This window comes from Bombyx mandarina, chromosome 05, assembly GCF_030267445.1.
Source record: "Bombyx mandarina strain Sakado chromosome 05, ASM3026744v2".
NCBI classification, from domain to species: domain Eukaryota; kingdom Metazoa; phylum Arthropoda; class Insecta; order Lepidoptera; family Bombycidae; genus Bombyx; species Bombyx mandarina.
The window spans coordinates 16,653,262-16,673,428 of NC_143212.1; the positions used below are offsets into that span (position 1 = coordinate 16,653,262).

The window sequence follows — 20,167 nt, forward strand, 5'->3', positions numbered from 1 at the left end:
CGCGTCGATGGTCGAGCGGCCCTCCCTGAATCCGAACTGCTCCGTTGACAGATCGGGACCCACCCCCGCCAAGTGCTGGACGATGCGGGCGGCCACCACTCGCTCGAGCAGTTTTCCCGCCTCGTCCAGCAACACGATTGGACGGTACCCCGCAGGTGAGTCTGCAGGGCGTCCCTCCTTCCTCAGCAAAACAAGTCTGCCCGTCTTCCACTGTTTCGGAAACCGTCCCGACTCGAGGCAGGCTTCAAAGAGCCGCACGAGCCGGTCCCCAAGGGCACCGAAGGCCAAATCCCAGACCCGACCATGAACACCGTCAGGGCCGGGGGCCGCGTCCTTCCTCCGCATCCTCGACACGGCCGCACGAATCTCCTCCTCCGAGATGCTCGGAGGGACCACCTCAGCAGGGGCATCACCGCTCACATCACCCCGTGGCGGCGCGCCCATGGAGGGGGGCTCGAAGTCCCTCTCCATCCGCGGGAACAGTCCGGAGACAATCTCCCGCAGCTGCTGAGGCTGGAGACGCTCTGTCACCGGGAGCGCCCACGGCCGCAATTTCTTGCGGACCGTTTGGTACGGGCGCCCCCAGGGATCCTGGTCGAGCGTCTCTAGGAGCGTCTTCATGCTCTGAGACTTGGCCTCGCCGATGACCCGCCGCAGTGCCTCCTGCTTCTGACGGCAGTCGGCATGCAGGCGGGCCGCTACCTCCGCGAAGTCCGCATCGCGAAGGCGGCGACGGCGGTGGCGGGCGCTTCGGCGGCGCGCCCGCACGCACTCCTCTCGGAGGAGCGCGATCTCGGGCGTCCACCAATACGCACCACCACGTGGAGCGCGACCGCTGATCCGGGGCATCGAAGCATCGCAGACGCGACGCATTGTACCCCGGAACCAGTCGGCCTCCGACTCCACGTCCACTAGACGCGCGGGCATCGGCGCCCACGCGGCCACTGTGGCCGCCTCCACCGCGAGCACCTTGTTCAGGCGCTTCAGTGCCCATCGTGGGAATGATCGGGGAGCGCTACGCGGGAGCTCCTCCTCGCCGCGGGCGTCTTCAGCCGGCGCGTTCAACGAGCTGGAAGCAGAGAGCTCGAATCGGACAAACCGATGGTCCGAGAGCGTCTCCGCCCCCTCGAGGACACGCCAGCCAAGGATACGGCGCGCGGCGGATGAGGACGCAAACGAGACGTCCACGTGTGATTCCCCATTCCACCGCACGCAGGTCGCGACCGAACCTCTGTTCAAAAGACAGAGGCCGGTCGCGAAGGCCCACTCCGACAGGAACTCGCCGCGTGAGTCCGTGCGAGGGGAACCCCACGCCGTACATTTGGCGTTGAGGTCCCCCGCCAGTATCAACGGGCGAGACTCGAAGCGATGGATCAACGCCTCGAGCCCACCCAGAAACTGCTCGAACTCGGCGAGACTCCTGTTCGGAGAGAAGTACACCCCGATCACGACGGTTTCGTCGACCCTAACTACGACGTACCCGGGTCCCTTGGCCACCATTCCAAGGGGGGGTAACGCCGCCGACTGTCGCATCACGATCGCCACAGAGCCATCGACATCTCCGGCCCAGGAATCCTCCCGGTCGGGAGGTACAAAGTATGGCTCCGCGACGATCGCGATGTCGATGAACCACTCCGCCATGGTGTGGACGAGGAGATCCTGCGCCCTGGCGGAGTGGTTCACATTCGCTTGGAGGAAGCGATGGACGTGACCCATTATTGAGGTGTCACATCCATCGCTCCCTCGTCTTCCGTCCCGCCTTGCGGCTCGACGGCCGCGGCGGGAACTGACGGGCCGGCTGCTTCACGTGCAGCCGGCTCTCTCTCTGCCTTTTTCTTCTCTTTTTTCCCGCCACGCCGCCTCTTTGTGGAAGAGGGGGCGGAACAGCAGGCCGGGCCTCCAGCTCGATGATCGGCCCGCCGCTTCGCCGCGTCGCACAACACGCAGTGTGGCGTGGCGGCGCTGCAAGAGGCTGCCTTGTGCCCAGCCTGACCGCAACGGAAGCAAAGTCCGCTGCGATCCACAGCCGATGGGCACTTGGCGAGGCCGTGACCGGTGCCAAAACACCGGAGGCATCGCCATGGACGTGCCTCCTGCAACTGCACGTGGGCTATCACCCAGCCCACGCGCAGCCTCCCCGGCGAGTCGGCGGGCCGACCTTGTGGAGGCGTGGCCAAAAGAGTGGCCACCTGCACAGGGCAACGCGCCCACACAGTGAAAGATCCAGAGTAACAACTCCGAGGCTCCCCCACCTTCACTTGTGCGCGGGCGCAGTTGCCCTGCGACGCAATAGCGGCGGCCACTTCCTCCTTAGTGGCACATTCATCCAGGCCCGTCACTTTGACTTCCGCCATCTTGACAGGCCTATCTATGCGCACCACTTCCGGGTCCGGCAGAATTTCGCGAAGCCGGGCTGCCAGTCTGTCTGCGGCCGCGCCGGAGTCAGCACTAGGACATACCAACAGCCGAGCCCCGCTGGCCGTCTGCCGGACTCGGAGTCCCCCTTCCACACCTATGGCGTCAACGTCGACGCTACCGCGCGCCCGAGCCATCACCTCCCCATAGGTGAGGCCCTTTTCCTTGCCAGCCGGCAGCAGTTCTAATACGACCGCTGCCGACCGTGGGGCGCGCGGTTTCTTCACCTTGCGCCCTTTTCTCCCTCCCCCAGTCGTCGCTCGACCCATTGCTTGAGGGGAGGCGACCGCAGGGGTGGTTCGGGTGCTTGGCGCTGCAGCCTTCCTTCGCCCCCGCCTCACCACCGTGTTCCAGGCTTCATCCATGTTGGACGGAGCAGGAGGTAATGGGCGGGGCTGGGGGATCGGCGCCGTCTCAGCGGCATTCACGCCCCTCTCTCGCTTTTTGCGGCTTCTGCCAGGCCCCACCTTGGCAGGCTGGGGCGGGGCAGAAGCAGCGGCCTGGGGCGGGGCAGAAGCAGCGGCTTGGGGCCTCGTGGGCTGGGCGGGCGTTCGTCGTCCAGCGGGCTTAGCCGGTGCACGAGAGCTGCGCACCGTTCGTGTGGCGGGTGCCATACGCACCTTGGCTGCAGCCCCCGTGGGCGCTGGTACAACTGCGGTCGCTGTCGCATTTGTGGGCACAGGCCGCTCGTGCGCCAGTGGAGGCCTTGCGCGTTCCACCGTAGACGTGCGGGCCTCCATTATCGCGAGACACCTCTTTAATTCCTCTATCTCGCGGTCTTTATCCGTTGCTTCCTGCTGTGAGGGCACGGGTGGCGGAGAGGCCGAGCTGCCTTGGCATCCCACGACATCGTCAAGGACCACACGCATCCTGGCCATCTCCTCCCGCACCCGAGCACTCTCCGCACGAAGCTCCGCGTTTTCTACTTGGACGGAAGTGTATAGTGCCTGCAGTTGCTCCATTTGCAACCGCAGGCTAATCACTTCGTCCGTGCTTGTCCGTTTTAGGAGATCGTCCAGTCGTGTCTCCACGGCGGTGGCCACGCGGTTCAGGGCTTGCACATATGTGCCCTTCAACGAGCCCGATTTGGTCGCCACCGCGGAGACAATCTCCTTCGAGACTACGAATGTCCCCCGTGGATCCGTAGCCTCCATTTCTTTGACGAGGGAGCGGGATAGTCGCTCAACCTCACCTTCCCTCACATGAGCTGTATCTCTACGGCGGGAGGCACTGGTCCGCACCGGGGTGGTGACAACCGGTTCGCCGTAGGTCACCGTCAAATTTCGTGCAGGTCCGCATCCTATGGGGGGTAACGCCGTAGCATTCACCAGCCCTTCCTCGACTGCCAGGAACTTGGCAGGTGCGGGTTCCACCTCCGAGGACTCGGAGGGAGCGGGAGCCGCCGGTCGTTTGACCGACTTCCGCTTCCTTCGAGCTCTCGAGTCAGCCTGGTTCCGACTGACGAAAAGTCCGGCGCTGTCGTGGACGAAAAGTGGCGACTCCCGACCGCTCGACACGCAGCCCCTTGCGGAGCTTTGGGTCGAGCGCAGTGAGAGCGCACTGTCACAGCGCTCGGGGTGCACGAGTGGGATCCTCTCCCTTTCGCGGCTCGTGCTGCCGCCGCCTTCCTCTTGGCAATTGTTGCCCCCCCAGAATACGAGGGGCAGCGTGCCTCCGATTGCTCAGAGGCACGGAGGGATTCTCCTCCCGCTGAGCGAGAGGTACCCTCCTGGGGTAATATCTGTTTGCAATTGTCCATTTTCATTTTTTTTTCCTTTGTTATTTAACCAGGGGTTTGGTCCCCTGGGATCGAGTGATGCCCTTGGGACTGAACTCCCTCCAGCCATTCATCCCTTCGCCAGGCATCGGAGCTTGGGATTGGGGTATTTTTTATAGAGGTTTACGTCCTCGCGACCCCGTGCCTTGCGGCAGCGGTCACCGCCCCCCACTCAGTGGGGATTACGGGTTGGCCGGTCGCCCACCGAATGCCCAGGGCAACTCGGTAGACCACCGCCCGACGCTCGAAACGAGCAACCACGGAGCCACGCCGGCGAACCGGTACCCCCCATATCTGAGGGGCGCTCCCCTGTAGCCGAAGCCGGGGACATGGCAACCAGCGGCCAGCAGTCACAGACATGCAACGCCGGCTCACTTCCACGACAACGGGGCACAGGGTGCCACCGCTCACGGCATGCCGGCAAACCGGTGCCATCGGAAGCTGCACTCTCCAGAAGGAGCACTCTTCACTTAGTGAAGAGTGTGGAGGGCGCCGACCTTCCGCTCCTCCTAGTGCTGATTTGGTCCGCGTCATCCGATCTCTTTCGTTGCAAAGCCTAGCTAAAATATCCTAATCCTAAACCTAAACCTTAACCTAATCCTAAACCTAGGACCTTAACCTATATCTAAACCTAATCCTAAACCTAGGACCTAAACCTAAGAATCCTTGCAACGAAAAAGATCGGACGATACCTCTGGGAATGTCGCCCAGAGGATCCCGTGATCCGCCACCTACGGACGCGCCCGGTGGAAGTCCAGCATCTCCCTCGCAGGCGAGACCCGCAGCACGCAATCATTGCGTGCTGCAGGTCCCGTCCAGATCCCGGGAGCATAGGTAGGCCTGCCACAAGATGGGCCGACGACCTGCTAAAGGTTATGGGATTTCTCTGGATGCAGGATGAACAGGACTATTAATAAAATGTTGGGGAAGGCCCATCTGCAGCAATGGATGTCAGTGGGCTGATGTTAATGATATCAATAATGTTATAAAAATTAATCGAAATAGTCATGATCATATTTTTTCTATTATATTTTATAACTAATAAAATACTTCATAGTTTCTTTCTGCACAATGAAAATATTTAAAACATTAGCTATGTATACAATCATTAAAATTGCTGTAAACTAAGTAATGCTTACCTACCTTCTAAAAAGGTTTTTTGATGTTAATTGGCTATACTTAAATACTTAAAAATATAGTCTCCACTGCATCGTTATCAAACAATGCAATGGTGTTTCAATCTCGCAAGCACATTTTTCAAATGAAATACATACTTTACAAATGTTCAGTATGAATTTGCAGACTGAACTAAATACACTAAATATAGTTTCAAAAACAATTTAAAGTGATGTTGCTAATTCGTCTAGTAAACTTTAATGGGAAACTCTTCATTGCTGCTTTACTTTATCATCTTAGCTTGGTGTAAAGAAAGATATGAGTGTTGACAGGCTGGAAGATTTTTTAAGTGGATACGCACTCTCTCACTATCAGGCTACGTTAGAGATCTGATAATGTTATTGAAAAAAGCTAACATAATAATATACCAAATAAATTCTAAGTAAATCAGGTGAAAATGATGTATTACAAAAAAAAATTTGAATTACTATTTTTAATTTTCAAACGACATTGTATGTTATCTAATTATCTCAAAAGTGTAATTAAATTCCCGCACATGATTGATAAGAACAAAGTATAGCTGAGTGCTCACTAGGGGACAAAATAAATGTTTAAATCTTTTTCGTAATTCTATCATATCTATATCCTTGCTTGGCAAAGCATGTATTAGCATTGAGGCTACTCGTCTAAAGAGAGTAATAAAAATACAATTTATGTTAGGGGACAGAGTCGCGCGCATCTCTCAAAAAATTTACTGGTTTCAAAGTAAAGTAATTATTATTTTTTTTATTATTTTGTCACGGTTAAACAATAAATTTGATTACTCAGCAATTACTATGTATATAAACACTACTTTTCAGTCAGTTGCTAATCAGTATCAACGACTTCAAGAAATAAATTCTATGTAAATTTTGTTACAGCTTAGTTTAATATTGAGAGTTGTTTTGTGTCATTTTTCAGCCTTCAGCATCCTTAATAGCAGCTAAAAAGAAGGCTCAACAGAAAAAGAAGCAAAATCATTTCGTAATGGAGATCAGGGATCATTTTCAGATTGTGAGTATTTTTTAGTTTATTGCTTGATGTGAAGTGTAAGGGCCCTTTTACGATGCACACAGTATGGTTTAATATGATACTTTTCACACTCACAGGTAAATGGCATGGTAGTCATGGGCTTCTTAAAATACCGTAACTGTCACTAAGATGTGTGATATGCTAGTTGTGAGAATTAAAAGAATGGTAATAGTAATTATTCACTTGGTAGGCAGCAGCTTGGCTGTGCCCTAGCATAACACTACCCAATTCAATAAGACATTTTTTAATGGTGGTAGGATCTCTTGTGAGTCCGCACGGGTAGGTGTCCCCACCCTGCCTATTTCTATCGTGAAGCAGTAATGCGTTTCGGTTTGAAGGGTAAGGCAGCCGTTGTAACTATACTTGAGACTCTGGAACTTATATCTCAAGGTGGGTGGCGCATTTACTATAGGCTCTAGAAACCACTTAGTACCAGGTGGGCTGTGAGCTCGTCCACCCATCTAAGCAATAAAAAAAATAAAACAAACAAGTTAGAGAATTCTCACTAGGTGGTATTCAGTGGGAGTAATGCACTCAATTTATTGCATATTTAAATTCTATTCATATACGTACATACATATTTTTTGTATTTAAATTATTGTTATGTGTGTAAAAAATATGTAAATATAAAAAAGGCAAAGTGTCATTTCCAGTAGGTATCACCAACCTGCCTATACCTACCACCGAGCAATTATTCATTCTGAATTGAATAGTACAACAGCCTAAACAACCTTATTAACATTGCAATGTCTATGAGTTCTCATTATTAAATATCTCGTGAGTAATGAGCTAACTGACCCGTGTAACGAAAAAAGTTTTTGTTTCTATCAGGCGATGGAATCGAAGACATTAGTGAAGGGTCCAACCGGATTTGTCACCGAGCCTCGCATGGGAGAACACAGGTGCTTGTGGGACGAAAATTACCCAGAATGTCCGGAAAGGCTCATTAGTGTCATCAAGAGGTCAGTAAAAAATATGTAATCTACACTGCTCATAGGCTTTTAAATGCCATATCATATAATAGAAATAGTCTTACAGCCTAGCCACGGGACATTCGCCGATACGAATATTCGCGCGGTGCGAACGGCGAAGCGTCTAGCGACTAAAATAAGAGCATAGAAATGTACCTAACAAGCCACGCGCACCGGCGACCGGCGAAGCGACCGGCGAAATGTACCGAGCGAATCGCGCGGGCGACTTACGATGCGGCGGGCGAGCAAAACAAATGCATGAATAAGGACGGCGCAAGCCACGGAGTCGAGCGGTAGTCGCGGCGAATAGTGCAGTGATTAAATGAGTTTAGTTGTTTTCGCCGCGAAAAATGAACGCCGAAATTTTTATATTTTATATTTTTTATTAATTTTTTTTTTATATTTTTAAACTCGTCGTGGCCGAACGGATAAGACGTCCGGTGTTGAGCGATGCACCGGTAGTCGAATATCAGGCGGGTACCAATTTTTGTAATGAAATACGTACTCAACAAATTTTAATGTTCACGATTGATTTCCACGGTGAAGGAATAACATCGTGTAATAAAAATGAAACCCTCAAAATTATAATTTGCGTAATTACTGGGGGTAGGACCTCTTGTGAGTCCGCGCGGGTGGGTACCACCACCCTGCCTGTTTCTGCCGTGAAGTAGTAATGCGTTTCGGTTTGAAGGGTGGGGCCGCCGTTGTAACTATACTTGAGACCTTAGAACTTATATCTCAAGGTGGGTGGCGCATTTACGTTGTGGATGTCTATGGGCTTCAGTAACCACTTAACACAAGGTGGACTGTGAGCTCATCCAGCCATCTAAGCAATAAAAAAAATATATAGCTGAAATACTAGCTAGACCAGCTATTTGGAAGTCTAGCCACCCAAAGTATTTCTCGTACTTCTTGTGGAATTCTCCATCTATAGGTATACTCCGATTCTTATTCAAATCATGTACTTCACAATCTTTTCCAAATAATAGGTCCTGAACCAAAAAACTATTAATTTGTAAGCAATATCGAGATCATTTCGATATAGACATTTCGCTGTCGGACTTCCTTACTAGTCGCGGCGGCGAACGTGAGTACCCGTGGCCTGCAAACGGTGCTGCGCGAATGGTCGCCTCATCCACCGCTTCGCTGTTCGCACCGCCGATCCCCGTGGCCAGGCCGTTAGATCGAAATTTTGTTTATATTATCGTTGAGCATTATGTCGCATAATGCGCTCTTGTGCTGTAATTGGAAAACAGGGTCTGTCTGTTACATTTTCACATCCAAACCACGATTTTGACCAAATTCGCTATCGGCACTCCGAGAAAAATATAGGCTAATTTTCATCGCAATACTAACTTTAGGCCAAGTTGTAATAAGATCTATTTTACTTTTTTTATTAGTCTTTGGCGGCATTTACAAAGGATAATGGGTTGGATACCTATTTATTGGAATCCGTTTATTATTTATTATGTATGTACTTATTAGATCCGCGAATATAGGAATTGGGTTGCATTTTTTTAATCCGCGAATAGTGCAAACACGAATAAAGGGGCGCGACTAAGGAGCTTTTACTGTACATAAAAAAAATGTAATTGCTCCAGCATCCTGCCCCCCATTCTGGGGGACTACATCCAGGCAGTCACCTTGAAGAGATTTAATGACGTGTTCAGGTGTCAGGAACTGAACCTGATCCAGCGCTGCAAGCACTTGGAGCCCCGCGCGGCCACCAAGGAGGAGCTCTGCGTGCTACACGCGCCCTCTGTGTACGAAATGTTAGAGACGACACATGGAAACGACGACGCCGCGTATTTGGAAGAGCTCTCATCGAAATTCGACGCTATTTATATTCATCCGGTAAGTGTTTAAAGATTAATCATGTATGTATAGCTATGTAGTATTTACATATCCAGAAGTGAAAGGCTTAATACGCGACATTTATATTTGTAATTAAAGGCGCGTTTTATTTGATATTTGCATTATCAGTTCGATGTTTTTAATTGAACTTCAATTAAGTTTACTCCATTGAAATAGCTGAAGAAGTTTTTTTGTTATGATATATTGAGTGTAAAGTTGCGAAAATTTGCGCTTAAACCAAATATTTAACTTTGTGAAAACAAAATGTAAATTAGATTGTATATTAAAACTTCTCTCTTCCGTGTCCGTCTTTTAATGATGAAATATGTGTAATTGATGTTACTTGGCGTTTGCCAGTATGCTTATACTCACCACAAATATTTGAAGGCCTTAGAAGTTGAAACAAAAGCTCGGCGGGGCCGATTTGGCACTTCGCATCTATGATTCAAAGCCCGATATCAATTAGCTTACCGCTTCTGTGTCTGTGGTACAGAGCACGCACGAGTTGGCGCTGATATCGGCCGGCTCGACCATCGACATGGTGGACAGCATCGTGTCGGGTGAAGTCCAGAACGGCGCGGCCTTCGTGCGGCCGCCGGGCCACCACGCCATGCACTCGGAGCCCTGCGGCTACTGCTTCTACAACAACGTCGCTTTGGCCGCCAAGCACGCCTTGGACAAAAGGGGTCTGCAAAGGTCAGTGAGGCTTACAGACTCGACACAGTATGGGGGTAGTTGAAGATTATGTGAAGTGCACCGTACTGCTGCTGGTAGGACCTCTTGTGAGTCCGCACGGGTAGGTACCACCACCCTGCCTATTTCTGCCGTGAAGCAGTAATGCGTTTCGATTTGAAGGGCGGTCTATCTAAGTTTAATTAATATTTTTTTCTCTGAACTACTGTCATTTTTGTATATACTGTAGCATCGACAAACTCTAAGGCTTTGCCATTTTCTTATAAAAAAAAAAACATTCTAGGGCTGACAAAAATTAAAATTGTTGAAATAATAAAAAAAACGATTTAATAGGATACTGATCGTAGACTGGGACGTTCACCACGGACAAGCCACACAGCAGATGTTCTACGACGATCCCAGGTATACACTTACTTAGTCTTATTTAGCCATTTTTATTTCTTTTTTCAGCGTGGCAAATGGTATTTTGGCCACAGTGGCGTTAAGTTTTAATAAAGCCCAAAAACATCCAAAAGTCATGTTCGTTTGAAATTTAAATTTTTACTTTTGGTATGCCGGAATCGAGAATAAAATTCAATTTTATTTAATAACATTAAAATATACCTAGTAAAATGGCGGGAATTTACCGAGAGTGATACGGACTTTTTGGTGAACCCGGAAAGTTAGAAATCGACATAATTCCTTCAGTGCGCTGCGGAGTGCATCGGTGATATTCATGGCAGCCAAAGGGTTAAATTTTACACACCCCGACAAAGTCTAACAAATTCGTTTCTCACAAGAATGTCAGCGATAGGATCTGACAATAGAGTTTATTAATTTCTTGACGAAAAATAGATTGTATCGTTGATCCACTGGTACGATTCCAGAGTGGTATACTTCTCGATACACCGCTACGAGCACGGCTCGTTCTGGCCCCAGCTGCGACAGTCCGACTTCCACTACGTCGGCAGCGGCGCGGGTAAAGGATACAATTTCAATGTGCCCCTCAACAAAACCGGGATGAAGGACGGAGATTATTTGGCCATCTGGCACCAGCTGCTTCTGCCCATGGCCTACGAGGTTAGTTAAGTGTCCAACGCACCGACCCCCTCCTGAGTTGCGTTTACTCAGACATAGAAATGTAATGGGCTAATGTCAGCGCTATGACATGTCCTTCTTCAAACGAGGCTTGTAGAGAGTACTTAACAGTAGGCTGCAGGTTCGCTCTGCCCCTGGCATTGCTGACGTCCATGGGCGACGGCAACTACTCACCATCAGGTGGGCCATATGCTCGTCTACCTACAAGGGCAATAAAAAAAATGTTTTAGGTTTTACGTTGAACTTTTCTAACGACTTTGACCTATGGCAAAGCTGTTGCTAGTGGTAGAACTAGTGGCGTCCAATAGCGCTGACAGTGTCCAGAATCTATCTGACTAGGGTATTGACCGTGGCTAACTGCTGCATGAACCGGGTTAAGTCATGGATTTTTTCAAGTTAACTTCCAAATACTTCCTTATCGACCAAAAGTACCTAATGTCACTGCACTCAAAGTGTCCTAACTATCAACTGACGCGAAGGTCAACGACCTCACGCGTTGCGGGACGTTTCCCTCGCCTATAACGACAATATGTGATATGTTTTTTTTTAAATAAAATTTTCTCTCAATCATACAGTACCAGCCGGAGTTGATCATAGTATCTGCAGGATACGACGCGGCCATCGGATGTCCCGAGGTACAATGATCTGATTACGCATGTTGTTGATCTATTTCAGTTCGAGCCCCAACTTGTAATAGTTTCGGCTGGTTACGATTCGGCCTTAGGAGATGAAAAGGTTCGATTTTAAACTCTCTCTCTGTGTTTTATGAATTGTCATCCGTGCCATTAACAATGCTTATAAACTGCCAATTGGAATTGGAACGACGCCTCAGTTACCTTTAAGCATATGTTCCGGAAAATGAATGCTTTAAATTGCTGTTTCCCAAAAGGTTTGGTACTTAAATTTCTATTATGCAAATTAAAATCAACGGAATGAGGACAATTTTTGAATTGAGAACAGGCGCTGGCCGTCCGGGGTGTTCATATTGAATCTAGTTTTTGAAAGTACACTTAAACTAAATATAATTTTGTTTTGAAGTGAAACTTCTTTAGGCGCGTTGGGAGTAAAATATAACTCGCGACAGATTCGTTGCGGATAGAGAGAAAAGATACGATTTAGAAAGAGCGAGAATGAGAAAATAGACAAAGCGCCTCGCGAACCACTTGACCGTGAAGAGGCAATAGGGCAAAACGGGCTAGGTCGTTTCTCTTATACACAGCATTCTCTATTACAAGAAAAATTGATTTAAGGATGAAAAATGAAGAAAATCACAGTACACCGCAAAAGAAGTTTCACTTCTTTCACGTGCACCATTTTTTTTACACCTTGGGTTTCATTATTGGAGTTTTAGTAAAGGTCCCTAATTTTTTTCAAAAAAGATTATAGCCTATTTCACTCGGGAATAATGTAGCTTCCAAACAGTGAAAGAATTTTTCAAGTCGGTTTAGTAGTTTCGGAGCCTATTCAATACAAACAAACAAAGAAATCTTTCCTCTTTATAATATTATAGTATAGATAAGCTTATGTTTGTCAGTTTATGCATGTCATTGGTGTCCGACTTGTTCCGCTGAAGTTGGACAAGTCGGTCCTACCCCGGGTGGGTGTTGTAGGGAGAGATGGAGGTGAGTCCGGCGTGCTACGCGGTCCTGCTGCACGCGCTGCAGTCGGTGACGGCGCGCGTGTGCGTGGTGCTGGAGGGCGGCTACTGCCTGACGTCACTGGCCGAGGGGGCCGCCCTCACGCTGCGGACGCTGCTGGGCGACGCGCCCCCCAAACTGGAACCCCCCACGCCCCCCTGCGACTCGTGAGTACTTCTAAGAGACATAGTCGCATACCAAAGTGATAACTCCCTAAATTTCAATTGATCTAATATACTGTATATTACAATTTTAATGATACGATTTCTTGTGAGTAATTAAAAACGTACGTGTAATAAAATAAAGTAAAAATACTCTGCTGAAGTAGGTTATTCCTGGTGGTAGGACCTCTTGTGAGTCCGCGCGGGTAGGTACCACCGCCCTGCCTATTTCTGCCGTGAAGCAGTAATGCGTTTCGGTTTGAAGGGTGGGGCAGCCGTTGTAACTATACTGAGACCTTAGAACTTATATCTCAAGGTGGGTGGCGCATTTACGTTGTAGATGTCTATGGGCTCCAGTAACCACTTAATATCAGGTGGGCTGTGAGCTCGTCCACCTATCTAAGAAATAAAAAAAAAAACGTAGTCGTTAACTAAATTTAGCATAATTAAATAATCTTAGTATGCCTTACGTTATGTCCTTAGGTTATATTTTATGTGAATCACAAAGGGTTTCTTGTTTAAGAGTACTTGTTATTTACATTCATAAATGTGAGTAGCGGCATTCCATGCTGTCGCCATTCGTCTATCTGTCTAGTAGGTACTGCAATAAAACCATATTAAGAGTTGCTTACCGCAGCCAAATCATTACATACTTAGACCTGACGAGGTAATAAAAATCAATTGCAGAATTCGCGACACGATACTGGACTGCATATACGCGCACAGACAGTACTGGAGCTGCTACAGCTACCAGCCCGCGCGGGGGGGCCGCCACGAGGTGCTCGTGCGGTGGCGGGGGGACGAGGCGCGCCCGTCGCGCTTCGCCACCCGGGACTGCTACCCGACGCAGGACGAGCCCACCCGCCGGGCCCTCGAGGACAGACTCGACCACTTGCGAGCGGGTGAGCGGGGGGGCGGGGGGACGGATGAGGAACGACGACTGTCCTCTTATGAACAATGACGTCATCTATACTAATATTATAAAGAGGAAAGATTTGTTTGTTTGTTTGTTTCGAATAGGCTCCGAAACTACTGGACCGATTTGAAAAATTCTTTTTCCATTAGAAGCCGACATTGTCCCTGATGAACATAGGCTACTTTTTTTGAAAAAAAAATTATTTTATTTTTTTGGTTTCATGTGTGTTTTAATGTTTCCGAAGCGAAGCGAGGGCGGGTCGCTAGTTAATATAATATTTAGAAACTAAACTAGCTGACCCGGCAGACTTCGTAGTTAATCAATAAATAAAAGACCTAAACTTTTGTATAAAATATAAACTTAAAACTAACAAAAGGAATCCATCCGACGGAGGACACGTCAAAGGAAAAACAAAATTGTTATTTTTCATTTAATTCCGAGCATTTTCATATTTATCTACCATTTAAACCTTCTCTGGACTTCCACAAATAATTCAAGCCCAAAATTAGCCAAATCGGTCCATCCGTTCTCGAGTTTTAGCGGGACTAACGAACAGTAATTCATTTTTCTATATATTAATAGATAAATAAATTAGTATTCGAAAGTTGAGTTCAGTGGAGACCACGTACTGGCAAGTGTAGCGTGAGACAGCCACCTACCTGATGGATTGACAACTTACTGAAAATCACTGGGTTACGTTGAATGCAGAGGACAACACTGGAGGACTATTGGAAGTACCTATGTTCAGCACTGGACAGCTATAGGCTGATGGTGATTCGAAAGTTTCACTGTAATTCATTATCATATTATAACAATTTTCCGGTTGTGAGCACACGTGAACACACATTAATATAGTACTTATTACTCCTGAATCAGAAAAGGGTATAATGTATTGAAATATCTTGACATAATTGTACATTAATTTATGAGGCTAAGTCTAAAAATACGATATGTCATTTTCAATGGCAAATATTTTGCGAACCCGCACAGTAATCATATCTATACCCACGCGAGTTCATTGACCCCGAGTTAATTTTTATTATGTTACATTGCGTCACAGTCTAAGTTCATAATATACTATTAATATTATTATATAAATAGATGTTCGGTGACAATTTTAAAGGCTTCCGTCTATCAGTTAAGTTTGTTTGCCGGATCCCCTGAATCCGTTCTGGATGCCTTTAGGCTCCTCTAGCACGAAGAATTTGACAAGCGAACGAACCCTTAGACACAGCCCACAGAGTTTCTCGAGGGATTTTGTCAGTGGGACGCGATTCCAATCCGATGGTAGATTCTGCTACGCACTACCTCTTGATAGGGCTAGTTTTAGCAAAATTCCTCAGCTTGAGTCCGTGAGCTCAGTTGGAATAGCCCCTTAGGCTACCAGCCACTAGGTAGGGGGAAAAGACTATTCAAGTTGCCATGGGGGGACGTGCCTGCGAATCACCAGTCAGTTCAGTTTCGTGTTTTCAGTGACGGATCTGACGTCACCGACTCACGCGGTCGGCTACGTGTACGACGAGGCGATGCTGAAGCACAGGAACGTGGTCGAACCGTGAGTCCACCGGCGACGGTTGCTGGGCTATTGGTTTTTTTTATTGCTTAGATGGGTGGACGAGCCCAGCCCACCTGGTGTGAAGCCGTTGTAACTATATTGAGGCCTTAGAACTTATATCTCAAGGCGGGTGGCGCATTTACGTTGTAGATGTCTATGGGCTCCAGTAACCACTTAACACCAGGTGAGCTGTGAGCTCGTCCACGTCCAAGTCATTAAAAAAATCTTACTATTTATATTTATTGTATGGGTTAGAAGTTTTTAAAAGTGCGAGAAATAAAAGGTTCTTTTTTATTATTTATTTATGGGTTAAAAGATTAATTCTTAATATATGAATATATCCAATTCAAGAGGTGCTTATGTCGTGAAAAAAAAATGCACATTCATTCATACTACCCTACAGATTTCATTATCTATCTAGCAGTTAAGTTGAATCTAGATTTCCTTCTAGAGGCCACGTCGAAAGTCCGGAGCGTATCATGAGGATCCACGAGCGACATCGGGACTTCGGTCTGCTGGAGAGGCTGCACCGGCTGCCGGGCCGCGCCGCCTCCGACCAGGAGATACTGAGCGTGCACTCCGACAAATATTTGGACAGGTGCCTTGTGGAGATTTACACAAATACCTTCGCCTCTCAAATATATTTAATTAATACTAGCTGACCCGGTAGATTTCGTAGTGCCTCAATCGATAAATAAAAGACCTAAACTTTTGTGTAAAATATAAACATAAAACAAACAAAAGGAATCCGTCCGACGGGGGACACATTGAAGGTAAAACAAAATTGTTATTTTTATTTAATTCCGAGAATTTTCATATTTAGGTATTCACCTTTTAAACCTTCTCTGGACTTCCACAAATAATTCAAGACCAAAATTAGTCAAATCGGTCCAGCCGTTCTCGGTTTTAGCGAGACTAACGAACAACAATTCATTTTTATATATATAAGATTTCAGATGAGGGAGTCCAAATAGAGTTCCTTTTTTATTTCGCGCGAAAATCGTGTTTTTGGGTCACACGTAATTAACACCACAATCGAAACAATAGGAATGTTATTGTTGCAGCAGCTTACACAGTTATAACCATGTTTTAATTTTATTTATCGTCTTATTTCGGAAGTTTTTTTTATAAAGGATTTTATGACCTGGTAACTGAGACCTTTTTTAAGTCAAGTCTCAGTTTAATTTATATTCTTTTTCATATGAAAAATGATAATATGTAACGAAATGAAATGAGATTAGATGATATGAGATTAGATGGTGTGAAATATAATCTCAGTAAAATAATGGTCATTTACTTGGTAGACTTTTTCAATGGACTATTTGTAGGATCCCGATAAGTTACGTTCAGCGGCTTTGTTTGACTTACTCACATTTGTGTACTTTCACAGATGCTAAACAGTTAATAAACCAACATTATTACACATTAAACCCGAAGAAACACTAAATATACAAAATATAACAAATCATATAACTTCACTCCTCGGGTTTCCGCCAAAAAGTTCATTTCGGATCTTTTTATTTTTCAACCTGTCGTGCGTTCCGGCTTACGCATCCTAAAAAAAAGGTGTCATTCTTAAACGCCACACAGAATTTTTATTTAAACAAAAATCAACCTTATCGCAATATATTAGAATACATTATTCTTTGTAGATTTTTTTTTGTGTTTTTATTTATTTATATGCTGTATGTGTCTCCTCAGGTTAAAGGAGCTGGCGTCGACGAAGTTGCGGGACCTGAATAACCAGAAGGAGGAGTACGACTCTGTGTACTTTCACCCGGAGTCGCTGTCCAGCGCTGCTGTGGCGGCCGGCTGCGTGCTGCAGGTTTTGTTTTATTGCTTGGATGGGTGGACGAGCTCATAGCCCATACTGGTGCCCATACTTACTGGAGCCCATAGACATCTACAACGTCACCACCATCTACAGCGCCACCCATCTTGAGATATAAGTTTTAAGGTCTCAGTATAGTTACAACGGCTGCCCCGCCCTTCAAACCGAAACGCATTATTGCTTCACGGCAGAAATAGGCGGGGCGGTGGTCCAATGAAATCGAATGTATTTCTGTGAGACCTAAAAGACTAAAACAAAAGAAGGAAAAAGTTATTCAGGCGACTTAGTAACAAAAATTGACAATAATACTTGAGTGTGCCGCGTACGGCACCGGTGACCTACACGGCAGTCAAAGGGTTAAGACTGAGTGACACGGTGTTCCGCTCGGCAGGCGGTGGAGGCGGTGGTGTCGGGGCAGTGCGGCGCCGCCGCGTGCGTGGTGCGCCCGCCCGGACACCACGCCGCCCGCGCCGCGCCCGCCGGCTTCTGTCTGCTCAACAACGCCGCGCTGGCCGCCCGCGCCGCCCTCCCCCACCGCGTGCTGCTGCTCGACTGGGACGTGCACCACGGGAACGGCACGCAGGCGCTCACCTACACCGACGACCAGGTGCAACTACACTTGCTACCAATTTATATCCTTCACACACTAAACAGCAATGACCGTATAAAAAACCACCGGTATACTGGTAATATCTTTTTTTTATTGCTTAGATGGGTGGACGAGCTAACAGCCCACCTGGTGTTAAGTGGTTACTGGACGGTTGCCCCGCCCTTCAAACCAAAACGCATTACTGCTTCACGGCAGAAATAGGCAGGGTGATGGTACCTACCCGCGCGGACTCACAAGATGTCCCACCACCAGTAAAGGACCGATACTTGCATAATATGATGCCTGTATATTATACTTCATCACTAATCTATACTTCTATACTCATACTCATAATATTATAAAGAGGAAAGATTTGTTTGTTTGTTTGTATTGAATAGGCTCCGAAACGACTGAACCGATTTGAAAAATTCTTTCACTGTTTGAAAGCTACACTTTTCCCGAGTGACATGCTATATTCTTTTTTTTTTAAATAAGAGATTCTTACTAAAACTCCAATAAATAAACAAATAATAATATAAAAATAATAAAAAATTAGATTTATTTTTATTTAAATGAAAATTAGAGTTCATTAAAATAATAATTATTATTCAAACTATAATACTTTATAATTTTCTATTTTTAGAAACCTGACGCAAATATAAGGGTTAATGTGTGTGTATTATATTTTTTTATATTTAAATTTTTGTTAAAGACCCTAGCGAAGTCGGAGCGGACCGCTAGTAAAATATATAAGTGATTGAGTTTGTTTTCAATGTCAAATCAATAAGGTAGGCAGCTGCTTGGCTTACCCCTGGCATTGCTGACGTCTATAAGCACGGTAGCCACTCAATATTAGATGGGTCGTATGCCCGTCTGCCTACGAGGGCAATAAAAAAATAAATAGAAATTTACGTATATTATATTTCGCCATTATGCATCGCTATATAAACACGAATCCAGGGAAGATTTGCGTCATAATTTCTCTCGTACTACCAATGCACGGCAGATGGCGTGCGAGTAGTTTAAAAAATTTTTTATGCACAGTTAACAACGACAGTCCCAGCGGAGACTGACGGAGTATCACTAATTAACAATATAAACAAGACAACCCGCACAAAAAATGCGTGTCGATTATAAAATCGATTTTCTCATCCAGATACTGTACATATCGATACATCGTTACGACCACGGCTCGTTCTTCCCGCACTCGAAGGACGCGGACTACACGGCCGTGGGCACGGGGCGGGGCGAGGGCTACAATATCAACATACCTTGGAATAAGGTAATAAACTAGAATACTGTTACGCCGGTAAGAGTAAACGCCATATCGAAAACGAATATCGGAGGATCTAATAACATCTAGAACGCTCGAGAAGCACAACGCCATCTATTGTCAGATAGCGGAAACGCGCATCGAAAACACTTGACTTGTGAGGAATGTTCTCGGCGACTCTAGGGATGTCGTATCGACTATAAAAGCGTTGCAGAGATGCAACGCAGTCAGTTAGTAATCGGAACTACTCGAAGCGAAACAGCGAACGGATCACCTGAAGCGAACCGGGAGAAGTGAATATTGTTAAGTACAAATTAAAGCTATTAAGCATTTAGAACACTTAAGAAACACTTTAAAATTCTCAATTCACTTATTCCGCTTCGCTTGGAGTAGTCCCGATTACGGACTCCTTCGTGCCATCTCTGCAACGCTTCCATAGTCGACACAACAACTCTACAACTATTGAGAACATTCCCGATAAGGCGAATCGTTTCGATATGTGTTTCCACTATTTGATAATAGATAGCGTTGCACTTTTCGAGCGCTCTCGATATGATTAGTTCTTTTGTTATTTTTTTCTGCTATTCGACAACAGATGGCGTTATAATATTAGCGGTGTTGACTTCAAACTTGAGTTTAGAAAATCAGTCGACTTGTGAGATGTTTTTCATTGTCCCAAAAATACAAAGTATATATGCGTGTCCTGATGACTTCCCTTTATTTCTCCGTCAGCGCGGCATGGGTGACGCGGAGTACATGGCCGCCTTCACCCAGGTCGTGCTGCCGATAGCTCACGAGTATAATCCGGATCTGGTGATCGTGTCAGCGGGGTTCGATGCCTGCGTGGGGGACCCACTGGGAGGTTAGAACGCTTTTTTTTTAAACAAGTAAACTCGCCTTGTCAAATTAGCCGAGCGTAAATTCGTTACGTGTGGCGTAATTTGGGGCCAAAATTTATACACTAGCAATCGCCCACGTATGCTCACACACTAATGATCTATTTCATCTTTATATAATTTTTTATTTTTTTATTTATTTCTTTTTTTTTATTTCTTAGATGGGTGGACGAGCTCACAGCCCACTTGCTCTTAAGTGGTTACTGGAGCCCATAGACATCCACAACGTAAATGCGCCACCCACCTTGAGATACAAGTTCTAAGGTCTCAGTATAGTTACAACGGCTACCCGACCCTTCAAACCGAAACGCATTACTGCTTCACGGTAGAAATAG

At 46.6% G+C, this 20,167-nt stretch overlaps 1 protein-coding gene across 2 annotated transcripts in view; it reads left to right on the forward strand.

Annotated features, from left to right (window-relative positions):
• Positions 1–20,167, forward strand: part of HDAC6 (histone deacetylase 6) — a 29,979-nt gene that overhangs the window by 3,296 nt on the left and 6,516 nt on the right. The window contains exons 3-17 of one of the 2 annotated variants that reach the window (XM_028180424.2): positions 6,269–6,361; positions 7,211–7,341; positions 9,021–9,204; positions 9,698–9,900; positions 10,231–10,299; positions 10,764–10,956; positions 11,550–11,609; positions 12,585–12,778; positions 13,460–13,674; positions 15,162–15,243; positions 15,695–15,841; positions 16,945–17,068; positions 17,466–17,681; positions 18,820–18,945; positions 19,669–19,798. In XM_028180424.2, coding sequence (XP_028036225.2) covers positions 6,269–6,361; positions 7,211–7,341; positions 9,021–9,204; positions 9,698–9,900; positions 10,231–10,299; positions 10,764–10,956; positions 11,550–11,609; positions 12,585–12,778; positions 13,460–13,674; positions 15,162–15,243; positions 15,695–15,841; positions 16,945–17,068; positions 17,466–17,681; positions 18,820–18,945; positions 19,669–19,798 — 2,167 coding nt within the window. Of the gene's footprint in view, positions 1–6,268; positions 6,362–7,210; positions 7,342–9,020; positions 9,205–9,697; positions 9,901–10,230; positions 10,300–10,763; positions 10,957–11,549; positions 11,610–11,649; positions 11,710–12,584; positions 12,779–13,459; positions 13,675–15,161; positions 15,244–15,694; positions 15,842–16,944; positions 17,069–17,465; positions 17,682–18,819; positions 18,946–19,668; positions 19,799–20,167 lie in introns of both variants that reach the window. The other variant, XM_028180425.2, reaches the window with a different exon arrangement.